Below are 13,206 nucleotides of genomic sequence, written 5' to 3'. Positions count from 1 at the left end.
GAGGTTACAATTCATCAGTACATATCAGTCTTCCTCCAGTTTATACAAAGGAGTGTATACCTGTTAATCGTGATCACATACCAACACAGGATAAAGCTGAGAACTGGAGTCATCTGAAGATAATTGCAGACAAAATGCCACCACTTCTTAGTTGTGAAGTAGGTTTACTGATCGGATATAACTGCCCCAGAATGCTAGCTCCCAAGCAAGTCATACTAGGTAAGGATGAGGAACCATATGCTATTCTAACAGACTTAGGCTGGAGTATTGTGGGCTGCTCAGCACCAAGCATTAATGGATCGGTTGGATTCAGTGTTTGTCACAGAATAGCTACAAGGGAGATACCAGCTTTGACACCTGTGGATGCAGTTCGGATACTTGAGTCAGACTTTAAGGATGTTACAGCAGAGGAAAGGACAGTCTCTCAAGAGGATATCAAGTTTCTAGATAAACTCAAGGAAGGAATAAGGAAAAATGCTCAAGGACATTATGAAATGCCTCTTCCATTTAAACAGAGACCATACTTGCCTGACAACAGAGCGCTTGCAGTCATCAGACTCAATCATTTGAACAAGAAGTTCTGTAAAAATGAGAAGTACAAAACAGACTATGTTACTTATATGAATGACATCATTGAAAGAGGTGACGTAGAAGCAGTGGATGATGATGCAACCGATGGTGAAAAGTGGTACATACCCCATCATGGCATCTACCATCCAAAGAAGCCAGATAAGTTACGGGTAGTCTTTGACTGTTCCGCACAATTCAAAGGTACAAGCCTCAATGAACATTTACTAACAGGACCAGACATGATAAACAATCTCACAGGAGTCCTTGTAAGGTTCAGAAGGCATCCAATAGCAATAACTTGTGACATTGAGAAAATGTTCCACCAGTTCCATGTCCAAGAAAAGGATCGGGATTATCTGCGCTTTTTGTGGTGGAAAGATGGAGATGCAAATTCAGTACTTCAAGATTACCGAATGAAAGTGCATCTGTTTGGTGCAGTGTCTTCGCCGTTCTTGCGAACTATGGACTAAGATACTTAGCCAATGAACACAGCCAAACACACACATTAGGTGCTCAGTTCATCATTAGAGATTTTTATGTCGATGATGGAGTTACAAGTGCAGAGACAGTAGAAGAGGCCATTCAGTTGACAAAGGAAGCACGGGAGCTGTGTGCAAAGGGTGGTCTTAGACTTCATAAGTTTGTATCAAACAACAACACTGTTTTGCAGAATATACCAGCATCAGAATGCGCTGTAAACTTTGAAACAAAAGATCTCACCTTCAATGACATGCCGCTTGAAAGAGCTTTGGGCATCCATTGGAACATACAGAGTGACAGCTTTAAATTTCATATACCACTAAAGGGTCAACCTACAACACGCCGTGGTATACTGTCTACTGTTGCGTCCATATATGATCCTTTGGGCTTTGTAGCTCCGTGACGTTCTGAATGGCAAGAGGATTTTGCAAGAAATGTGTCGCCAAGGTACAGGCTGGGATGATCCGCTCTCCCCTGCTCTCAGCCCACGGTGGGAGATGGCAGAATGACTTCGTCAATTTGGGAAATGTGAATATACCACGATGTTATGTACCATCTGAATTCGGCAAGATTGTGAAAACCGAAATGCATCATTTCTCTGATGCAAGTACCTGTGGTTACGGTCAGTGTTCCTATCTGAGAATGATAAATGAGAATAATGAAATTCATTGCACTTTTCTCATTGGCAAAGCCCGGGTCTCTCCTTCAAAGATCATTACTATACCGAGACTAGAGTTAACGGCAGCTGTGGTATCAGTCAGGATGAGCAATATGCTCAGAGAAGAGCTTAACCTCACTAATGTTGACGAATTCTTTTGGACTGACTCAAAGGTGGTTTTGGGTTACATAAATAATGACGCTCGTCGTTTTCACACGTTTGTAGCCAATAGAGTTCAAAAAATACGTCAAAGTACAGAACCTGAACAATGGCTGTATGTCCCAACGGATGAAAATCCAGCAGACATTGCTTCTAGAGGAAGGACAATAAATGAACTGCTCTCATCTAACTGGTTCTCTGGTCCCTCATTCTTGTGGGAAAGGGAAATAACAACCTCAGATGTTGTGCTGGATCTCCCAGTAGGAGACCCAGAAGTAAAGAAAATTCAGACATTACAAACGAAGACCACAGAAAGTAAAGATCTTGTGGATCACTTATCCAAGTTCTCTTCTTGGTCTAAAGCTACCAAAGCCATTGCACGTCTTCTGAGATGGATCAAGAGGATAAAGCAAGTTCACCGGCTTCTGTAAGTGAACAAGAGGATGCTAGATGCTTGATTCTAAGAGGAGTACAAAGGCAAACGTATCAGAAAGAGATTGATCTGTTGAGTCAAGGAAAACAACTTCCAAGTAACAGTAAACTTCATTACTTGAATGCCTTCATAGATGCCAAAGATGGTATGATCAAAGGGAGGTAGACTAAATCGCTCATCGGACGCTGACTCATTTAAGCATCCACTAATCCTTCCTAAAGAGCATCATGTAACCAAGTTGATAATAGCACACTGTCATGAAACTGTAAAACATCAAGGCAAGGGTTTCACAACAAATGAAATCAGATCGTGTGGCTATTGGATACCTGGAATAAATCGAGCGGTCTCATCTTACATTCGCAACTGTGTAACATGTAGAAGACTGAGAAGACCTGCTGAAGGACAAAGGATGAGCGATCTTCCCTCAGAACGCGTGAGAGCCTTCTCCACCTTTTATGTATTGTGGAATGGACTGCTTTGGTCCTTTTGTGACTAAAGAAGGAAGGAAACATCACAAACGGTATGGTCTGCTTCTAACATGTCTGTGTTCAAGAGCTATTCATATAGAAATGTTAGAAGATATGTCCACAGATGCGTTTATTAACAGTCTAAGGTGCTTTATCGCAATTCGAGGCACAGTACGACAGATCAGATGTGACCAAGGTACCAATTTCGTAGGTGCAAAGAACGAACTGAACTTGGCACTGCAGGAGCTCGATCCAGAAAGGCTCTACTACTTTTTGACCGACAAACAATGTGATTTCGTTTTGAATGCACCCCATTCTAGTCATGCAGGGGGTGTATGGGAACGGCAAATCAAAACTGTAAGGAGTGTTCTTTAGTGCTACCATCACCCTTTCAGCAGGCAGGCTAGATGATGCTTCATTGCGCACCTTGCTTTATGAAGCCATGGCAATAATCAATAGTCGACCCCTTACAGTTGACAACCTGAATGACCCCAAGAGCTTAGAACCACTCACACCTAATCATCTGATTACCATGAAATCCACCACAGCCCTACCTCCACCAGGAAAGTTCATAAGAGAGGATGTGTATATGAGGAAGAGATGGAGACGTGTGCAGTATCTTACTGAACAGTTTTGGAGCAGATGGAAAAAAGAGTATCTCCACAACATCGCTGCTCGACAATGCTGGCATGCTCCAAAAAGGAACTTTCAAATTGGTGACATAGTCATGGATATCGATGAAACCTTACCAAGGAGTGAATGGAGGCTTGGAAGGATTACTGAGACTGTTCTGAGTTCAGATGGACTGGTAAGAAAGGCCAAAATAGCACTTGGTGACAAAAGACTAAACAAGAAAGGAGAACGAGTTCATAAAACCTCAATAATAGAAAGGCCAGCTCAGAAGTTGGTCTTATTATTGGAAGCGGAGTGAATGCATCTTCAAAAGGACTTTATTGCACTTGATGCCCACAAGAGTTATAAGTGAAATTAGTCATGTTTGAGAAACATTGATAATTTGGTGGGAGTGTAACAGGCTTTAATAAGAGTTAATTTTAATTTATTTTGTTTGGTGTTGCCTTTGTAATATTTAATGTTTAATGACCAAATTGTTTTCGTTGTTTATGGGGGACTTTTATTTTGAAACAAAATCCGCTTTTCACAACGCACGGCGCTAAAGAGAGAAGGGGAATGGGAGAGTGAACGCTTCATGACGGCTTAAAACTCGTTCACGAAAGGGATGTAACAAGTTTATTTAGCAACCCCCCGAAAAGGCATAAGGTTTGTGTTTTTATACGCTGTTGATTTAATACAAGTGTTTTTGTCAGCATCGCTGAATATGTCAGGTAATGTTGATATACGTTTTGTATCACTTTGTTCAGCTCTTACGGTGATTTCTGAAGACGAAAGGGAACAGAAATAAAAGTCTGGAAACATCAGTAAAAGTTTCGGCCATCATTCGGACGGGGTCCGCTACACCTTGGTTAGAAATGTCAAAAGAACAGCTTTTATTTGGAATAATAATAAAACCAAATACTGGTGACCACAAACTTCACTCACCCCTATATTTCTCCAAACATCTCTTGTTATTTTTCCTCACAAATCAAGTGTCATGTTTAAGTATTGTTAAAGAGTAAGTAGAATTCTGGGTAGATTTATTATTATTATTATTATTATTATTATTATTATTATTTATGTGTTGACTTGACACCCTCGGGTCACTTTCTGCAATTCTATAACTTTCTACAAAAACTTTCTATAACTTCAAATATTTCTACTTTTTGCATAAAAAATGCACCGACTATGATGAGGGTAAGCTACATATTTATCACATTTAAAGCAGAACTCCTATTTTTTCCTACAGTTTAATACGACCTCTCTGGACTGCACAAACGCAAAACTGCATCTTTGGAGCATGTGTGCTCAATTTTTCCAACATTTTCTAGTTCTTGTGTAATTACCGGTGCGAGGCTGCAGCGGCAGCTGATGGCACACCAAGTGTTCACCGCTGCTTTTATCCGTTCACAGCTGTTTCGCCATGAAAGCGTGCCTTGTGCATCGTTTTGGCTTAAAGATTTTTACACACACGGCACTGCTTCAAAATATTAACTTTCGCTTGGGTCATTCATGCAGTGACTTTTAACACATTGGCACAGTTGCTGCGAAACAAAAAAAAGAGTTCTGCTCGCGCTCAGTGATGAAGACACAAGCCAAGAATTCTTGGTGGTGGAATGAGAAGATCTGCATGTAATCAGTCCAGTGGAATGTGCGCGGCCATGGACAGAGAGACTTCAGAGAATGTGGGAGAAGTAGACAGCGGCCATCTTTGTGTTATGACGGAGAAATGTATACCGCTTTTGTTTCCATTCATGACCGTAAATGCTGGTTATACGCGAGCTCTCACTCTCACCGTGTGCGTTACAGTATTCTGTTTTTCTGAGAGGTCTTTGTGTTTGTATTTCTTGTCCACGCCAGTGAGCTAACCACATTTGTTAGTGCTAGATTGTTGCACATACCAGCCATTTGACATGAAATAAGAGGTTGTAAGGTTTATTCCAAATCTCTCCCTCTCTCTGTTTTCTAGGCCATGGTGAATGCCACTGCGGTGAGTGTAAATGCCACGCTGGTTATATTGGAGACAACTGTAATTGCTCTACAGAGACGGCTTCCTGTGTGTCGGACGACGGCAAGATGTGTAGCGGGCGGGGCGGCTGTGTGTGTGGGCGGTGCCAGTGCGCTGAGCCGGGGGCATTCGGGGACACGTGCGAAAAATGTCCCACCTGTCCAGATGCTTGTGGAACAAAGAGGTATAGACCGAGAATGCCGAAACTAGTTTAATTAAAGCTAACTGGATTTCTAATGTGAGGTCTACACTTTAAAAGTGTATACATTTGTTGTAAATAACTGCCTGTGGGGATTTTACCATCCAATGGCACACACATTTCATTTGTTTATACAATCGGATGGTACTCATTTGCAGCAGATCAAGCTTATTTTACTTTAAATTGACATTTCAGTGAAGGACTGCAGTGCTTATCTACAGAAACGACTTCTTTTAAATCAGCAAAGATTTAATGTTTGAAAGAGATATTTATGGTGCTATCGGGTTTTTTTTAGCATTTATTTAGAACTTTATTTTCATCAAAGAAAAGTATAATGATTTCCACCAAAAGTATTTAATAGTGGTTTTAATATTTATGATAATCATATATGTTTCTTAAAACACAAAATATATTACAATGATTTGGGGACACTGAAGACTGGAGTAATCCATGCTGAAAATTTGGCTTGGCCAACACAGAAATAACTTATATTTTATAATGCATGCAAATAGAATTGTAACAATATTTTGAGTTAAGTGACTTCTTTCAAAAACATGAAACAACAAAAATCCTACCAACCACAATCGTTTGAAGAGTAAGTGTACATAACACCAAAAAATGCTTGGTTCTTTCAGTATATGCATAATGGTTCTGGTGTATATGAAAATTGAATCGGTTACATGTGAACTTTCGACCCACTTTGTCCTTTTTATAAATCACGAGTGCTTATCCAATTGCTAAGATACAGAACATAATTCTAGAAGGCAATAATGAACAATTCTTAAACATTATCATGTATCATATTTAAATGACAATGTGCCAACAATGTCATGTCATTTAATGCTACTTCCCCTGCAGTTTCTGTTTGTTTTTGTTGTTGTTGAGGGACAAGTCGAAAACGTTTCTGTGGCACAAGGTAGCATGCCACAAGATGATGTCAGCAGAGCTGTTATTTACACTATACACACCAACATGTGGTCTCCATTATCCGTTAGGGTCAGAGCTTTCCCTTGTCAGCGACTCTTGTTTAGATTCAGCCTTGTCAGTCTTGTGATAGTTTGACTTTTCTGAATGTTTCTCCTCAGGGAATGCATCGAGTGCCGTCTCTTTAACACGGGGAGACTGGCCGATAACCAGACCTGCCAGCGCATGTGCAAGGATGAGATCATCACCGTGGAAACGCTCAGTGAGTGCACACTTAAAACACACTGAATGATGTTTCGGGGCGGCTTCTCTAACACTTCATCTCTCCACCCTGCACAAACACTTCTTCCTCTCATACAAATACACATGTGGATTGTTTAAACCAAAAACGATTTATTTGTTTATATGTTTATTCTGTGCTTTTAAATAAATAATCTAGTAAATCTAGTACTTGAATTGACTAATTTGAGAAAACTTTACACAGTTATGGTTACTTCCTTTTTAAAAGCTCAAAGAGAATAGTTGAACCCACCAGTTACCAGGAGCTGAGTTCAGAGGTCACTCTGTCTACTGGTCGAGAGCCGTGGTTTTGTGCTTCCAGGTCGTGATTGTGTTCCCCGCAGCAGGGTGAAGCACAGTTTGTGGCGTATCATGGCCAGCTCTGTTTATGTTATTATCTAGAGAATGTGAGTCTGGACGTCTAAGCTTTACTCGCTGTTATGTGTCCCACTGTGAAAGCATGCGTTTACTGCTCTTCCTCTAAAACCTGCTAGTAATACGAACCACTACCATATAAAATGCTCAAATTTATTTATAATCGCAATTTAGAGAACATTTGTGTATATAGAGCTTTTCATTTGTTTTGATATATTTTGTATATTTCTTATTTTTTATACTGTATGTATATTAAATAATTATGAAGGAGTCTCTAAGCTATGAATAAAGTTTATGAGACCTTCTCCAGGGTATTTATAACAGGTTTTATTGCTGGAGGATTTTTTTTTACATGCGTCTAGGAATGCATGCATGAATTTTTAATTTTTTTTGTTGGGTAATATATAGCTAGACTTATTCCCTGAAATGCTGTAGTAAAACATTCAGGTTGCTTGTGAACTCTTTAAGGCCTTTCCGTGTCACCCCTAATTGTAAAAGAAGGCATCATGGATTTGATGTTTCACAACATTTCTTTGCCGTTTCAGTCAGCTGACTTCCTTAATGGACTCCACATGTGCATACCGGAAACATCTAGCTCTTTTAGAGAAAGAGGGTCTGTAGTTAAATGGCTGTTAGGAAGGGAGAGACTTCCTACTCTCTTGGGGATTTTAATTTTGATAACATTTAAACATTCTTGATCAATCTGGGTCCTTGTAGAGGAATGCAAGGTCTGGTCCAACAATAATTTGAAAGTTTCAGTGTTTATGCTATTGGCTCGACATGTCTTTCTCATTTTATTGTATTAGACGGAGTTTGCACAGCTGTTTTATTAAACTAAACTCCTTTTTTTAACCAACTTGTCTCTATCCCTTTCAGAAACTGATGATTCCAACACTGTTCAGTGCGTGTATAAGACCGAGAATGACTGTGTGATGAAGTTCACCTACTCTGAACATGCCAACGGCCAGTCGGTCCTCACCGCTCTTAAAGAGCCAGGTCGGTGTTTAGCACTTCACAACTACCCCACTAAGAACAACATTTCAGAGTCGTGTTATTAGAGATTATTATTTTGTGTATTTGGTGTAACGGAATATGCTGACATGCTTTAATGTTTAAAAAACGCATTATCTTTCAAATACCGTATGTTACTGTAGTTCCTCTATGCCCCGCCTCTCTCAGACGTGTCATCTTATACTTAACCTCACCTTCCAACAAGCATAGCCTGCTCTGATTGGCCAGCTGATTCAGTGCTCTGTGATTGGCTGAAAACTGCAAGTCGGAAATGCCCCTTACCATTATCACTTGTATCTGCAGTAGACAAGCTACAATTAAGAAAGCTGACACCACTGTGATGGGACCCTCTCTCTCTCGCTCTGTCACACACACACACACACACACACACACACACACAACGTGTTACTCTACACTGCACAAAACTCCACATTTCAACAGTCAGTAGCAAATACAAAACATGCTTGCAGCTGCTGATTCAGAGCGCAAAAATGTCAGAATTGTCAGAATTTTTAGTAGAATTGTCTTGAGCACTGCCAGCCTTGTACTCTCCTAGGTTCACAAAACTGTCATCTATAAAATGCATTGCACAAATTTGAGTGGGTTGTGCTGATCTGTTGTAAGAAATCTTAATGATTCCTAACCGCATCCATTTACAAAAATCTAAATAAAGTGCTTTTGCTTTGGCACAGGAAGTCACAGCGTCTCCTGACATGGGGCGCTTCTGAGGTTAATGAAAGCACATCTTTGCTTTGCATACACATTTGGGCGGAATAATGCAAATATTTCCACATCATCACATAGACATGGGGGCGTGTTTGAATAAGGCTTTTCTCCCGTTGTGGATCAGCCTTGTCTTTTAGATAAAATAAATACTTCTGTGGGAGACTATTGTACTCTGTAGATTTTATACTTGCACAAACAACTCCTATAACACGCTAAAGATAAGGAAAACAAGAAATGACATCATATTACCCCTTTGAGCACGGTCATTTTTTGGAAAGTATAACTAAAGAAATGATCAAAGTAAAAATAATTTTTGTTATTTGTGATACAAGCATTTTTCAAATGGGAATGTTGGTCATATCTTGCATTATAGCCATGCATGTTTGTATTTTGTGTGTTCACAGAATGTGCTGTTGCCCCAAATGCCATGACGGTGCTCTTGGCGGTTGTTGGTAGCATCTTATTGATGGGCATCGTGCTGCTAGCCCTCTGGAAGCTGGTCATCACCATCCACGACCGCCGCGAGTTTGCACGCTTCCAGAGTGCACGTTCACGGGCGCGATACGAGATGGTGAGGTTTAATCCATCTACTGCACTATGTCTCTTTCAAATGATAACGTTTGACGTTTGAATACTTGCTTGCATTTAACAATGCTTGTGACAAAAATGAGTTCCATTTTAATATATATATATATATATATATATATATATATATATATATATATATATATATATATATATATATATATATATATAATTTTTTTTTTTTTTTTTTTTTTTTTTTTTTTTTTTAAATATACTATATATTTTTATTTTATTTTTATTTGTTTGAAACATTTTTACAGATATTTTGAAAAAACATTCCAGAGAACAGCTACTAATTTGGGTGGGAAAAAAAATTACAATTCTAATATTTACGTACCATTTGAATACCACTGTTTGTAAGGTTATTTTTTAACGTGCAAATAGCATGAACTGGCAACTCCATGCAATCACAAGGACAAAAACAACTAGACTTTGATTGAAACCATGAGGTCTTTTGGAAACCATCAGTCAGCTGGGATTGCAGATCAGTCATGAAGATCATTCCAAGGCTGTGTTTCAAAGACTCTGTTCGCTCTGCCCTTCTAACCATGTGCATTTCAATGAACCCATCTGACCTATTTATTCCTCTGTCTCTCTTCTCCTCTTTTTCCTAGGCTTCTAATCCTGTTTATAAGCAGTCCGTTCCCTCTCACCCGGTGGAGACAGTTTTCCATATGCATGGTATCAAGTCATGCAACGGAGGAGTCCACTGATGGACCTGCACTTGGATTGGGGGACATGGCAGGACCTGTCCAGCGCATCTCTGCACTACAGTGGAGGACAGACAGAGCAAACCTTATGGTCTTTTGCAATATAAACACTTTTTTTGAGATGTGTGCTTCCTGAGGATTGGAACTGATCTTTATGCGGTTTCAGTTTGATGAGCAGCAGTTGGACACATGCCGAATTTGAGAAAAGGTTTGGCTTGACTCATTGGAGAAGCGGGGCTCACCGGCCTTTTCCAGAATTCTCCATCAGCAATAGACATTGACCTGCGGTGGACTGCTTGCTTGAATATAATTCCTAATTTTCTCCAGTTCTAACCATACCTCCTGCACATTATGATGAGTTTGCTTTGCTTTGCTTTACAGGCAAAGAGACATTAAGTGTATATTTTTAACAATGTGCCTTTCCCAGCTGTTTTACATCAGTTTATTTACCACACGTACAATGTCAGTCGCCATAAAGCGTGCACAAAAAATGCTAAATTATACATCAGCTCTTTTAATGAAGTGATAGGTACTAACCTAACCAGAGCAATACATTTTTTAACTTGTTTTGCACATTGTATGTTAGATGGATTGATTTATAAAGAAAGAAATGGCACTCAATGCTAGTCTTTTGTGTATTGCCACAGGTTGCACATTTTCATAATGATCTTCAACTGTACAGTGTGATGCATTAACACTGCCTGCTGATAATTCAAGAGTGTCTTGTTTGTTCTTGGAACAATGAGGTTTTTGAAGTTCCACACCCATCCCATCAGGACCTGGACTAAATAAAAAAATTAGATGCTAGACACCAACTGCAAGTAAGAACTGAGATTGACTCCACACCGATATAGTCATCCAAATCATGTTGTCAACTTACTATTTTTGTTAATTTTGGTGTTTTTTGAGGGGTTTTTTTACCTGTAATGTGTACATTTTTGAAAACTCTTACTGCAAAAAAACTGATCACACTGCTAGTAAATATTTCAAAACCAGATCTCATGCTTTCAGTAGGTCTGTAGAAGTTCGGTCCAAATAGATATGTAATAAATAAATAATGAGAACATTTGATTTAATCACTGAAACTCAACAGTGTGGTCTTTCAGCATAGTGCTTTTAATCAGTGCATTCAACACCAAACAATGCTAAATAGTTTCAGCTGTGTGAAGAAGATCTGACACGGCCATGAGGGTTTGTGTAGTACAGTTTGCTATCAATACATAAAATGTTGTCACTTTACGATATTGAGTCTGTACTGTAGTGTCTCTGCTTTCTTGAATGACACTGCATTGTGAGACGTAACAAAGCCAGGAAGACTAGAAGACAATAGCAGAATCTGACGATGACGAGGCACACAGAATTGAAGTCAGACTAACTAACCTAGATCGTGCCATCTGTATCTACGCTTAATGATATGCAGACAGAAGACTTTATAGTTGGAGAGACATATGAAGACTGAAGCTCAAGTAAGCAGAAACTAGTACTTTCAAACATGCTTAAAATCTTAAGGTAGTTTTGTTTGATGTTAACAAAACATGTCAGCTCAGCGGGGAATGACACAACCACCTTTCTGTAAGCTGACAGGAAAATCTGACTTAATACCGCAAACTAGGTGACAGAAGCTCTTGATCTTAGAGGCCGTGCACCTGGAGTGGGCAAAGGGCTTAGTAGGCTAAAGTTTGCTTAGTTCAATTTATTTGTCGTATTCCGTGACTTCTGTAAAGGCAGCTTGTTTTATGCTTTAAAGGTGTGTATGCGGTGTGGAAAGGTTTTTTATTTGCAGCAGAGAAAATTGAAAGTATAAATCAGCCATTGTGCGCGCGCGTTTGGTGACGTGTCAAAGACCTCAGGTTCAGTTACAGAGAGCAGCTGTGTTTGTGATGGGGAAAGTGCATATGCCTTCTAAGCCCAGCTGAAAAAAGGTTTCAGTGCTACTTTACTGTGATACCACATGGGACTATGTCCCTGAGACGCCTTACAGAGTATTTTACCAGGTCTGGTGGGTGGTATGCTATTTGTCCTTTAAAAGGCATGCAACGAGGCCTTACATTTTCAAGCTTTTAATGCATGCACAAGTCATATTTGCTGTAAAAGATTGCATGGTAAATCGAAATCCTTCACTAAAATCAAATATAACCGCCATGTGGTTACACTGCCATCATTTCCACGCTCTCTTGTCACACAACACACCCATGGCTGACATTTTGAGATGAGACTTAAGGGTTGCCTGTAGAAATACAAATATGTGTAAGGAGCTCCAGTGGCTCTTCCCTCTTAAGATGTCAACCCTGCGGTTTGCTCATAAATCACACGTTCCCAGAGTTCGATGAACTAAAATGCTGTTTTCCTCCAAAGCTGGGCGCCAGTATCAACAGCCAGAGCATTCAGACAGAAGTGAAGTCATGTACGCGGCTCTGAACGCAGGAAGGGAAAGCAGGTTTGTGTGTTCGGTGTAATGTCTGAGTTGAGCCATTAGGAGCTGAGCAGCAACAGATGTGACTGCTAAGACCCGATCTTCTGCCCTGTCGTGAAATCTCTCTTTTCTTATTTCCTTCAAATAAACACACAGCCTTTTGAATTTTTCGAGCAAAAATCATGAAGCAAAATAAATATTCTTAACCGTTTCTTCCATTAAAGCGCACAATTTATTCCGATCATTAGAAAGTTTAAAAAAACAGCATTTATTAGAAATATTCTGTAATAATTTAATTTTCATTTCTTTTCTTCAAAAAAATCTTACTCACCCCAAGCTTTTTGAACAATTTTTTTGAACTAGTCTATTTTGTCTGAACAGAAGCATCATGGAGTTTTCTAGCCATCTAAATGTGCCAGATGTGTCTTTTTTAGGAGCAGTGTCCTTCATTTCCCGGGAGACGTGATAACTGTGAATGTTGAGCCTTACTGGAATGCAAGGTATGTCCTGCGGCCCTGTTACCCAGACTTCATTTATCTGGTCTTACTCACCTAATGAGTCTCTGACAGTTTATGTTCAGTGGTGGAATGTAGAATC

General features: G+C 39.6%; 1 protein-coding gene across 1 annotated transcript in view; it reads left to right on the top strand.

Annotated features, from left to right (window-relative positions):
• itgb5 (integrin, beta 5) overlaps positions 1 to 11,272 on the top strand; it is a 35,185-nt gene extending 23,913 nt beyond the window's left edge. The window contains exons 11-15 of the mRNA XM_043248526.1: positions 5,349 to 5,571; positions 6,672 to 6,772; positions 8,041 to 8,160; positions 9,306 to 9,472; positions 10,101 to 11,272. Of these exons, the coding sequence (XP_043104461.1) occupies positions 5,349 to 5,571; positions 6,672 to 6,772; positions 8,041 to 8,160; positions 9,306 to 9,472; positions 10,101 to 10,199 (710 nt within the window). The 3' untranslated portion in view covers positions 10,200 to 11,272. The remainder of the gene's footprint in view (positions 1 to 5,348; positions 5,572 to 6,671; positions 6,773 to 8,040; positions 8,161 to 9,305; positions 9,473 to 10,100) is intronic.
• Positions 11,273 to 13,206: the final 1,934 nt, after the last annotated feature.

Source organism: Puntigrus tetrazona, chromosome 9 (assembly GCF_018831695.1).
Source record: "Puntigrus tetrazona isolate hp1 chromosome 9, ASM1883169v1, whole genome shotgun sequence".
NCBI classification, from domain to species: Eukaryota; Metazoa; Chordata; class Actinopteri; order Cypriniformes; family Cyprinidae; genus Puntigrus; species Puntigrus tetrazona.
Note: the sequence above shows the minus strand (reverse complement) of the source record. Positions and strands in the feature narration are given on the sequence as shown.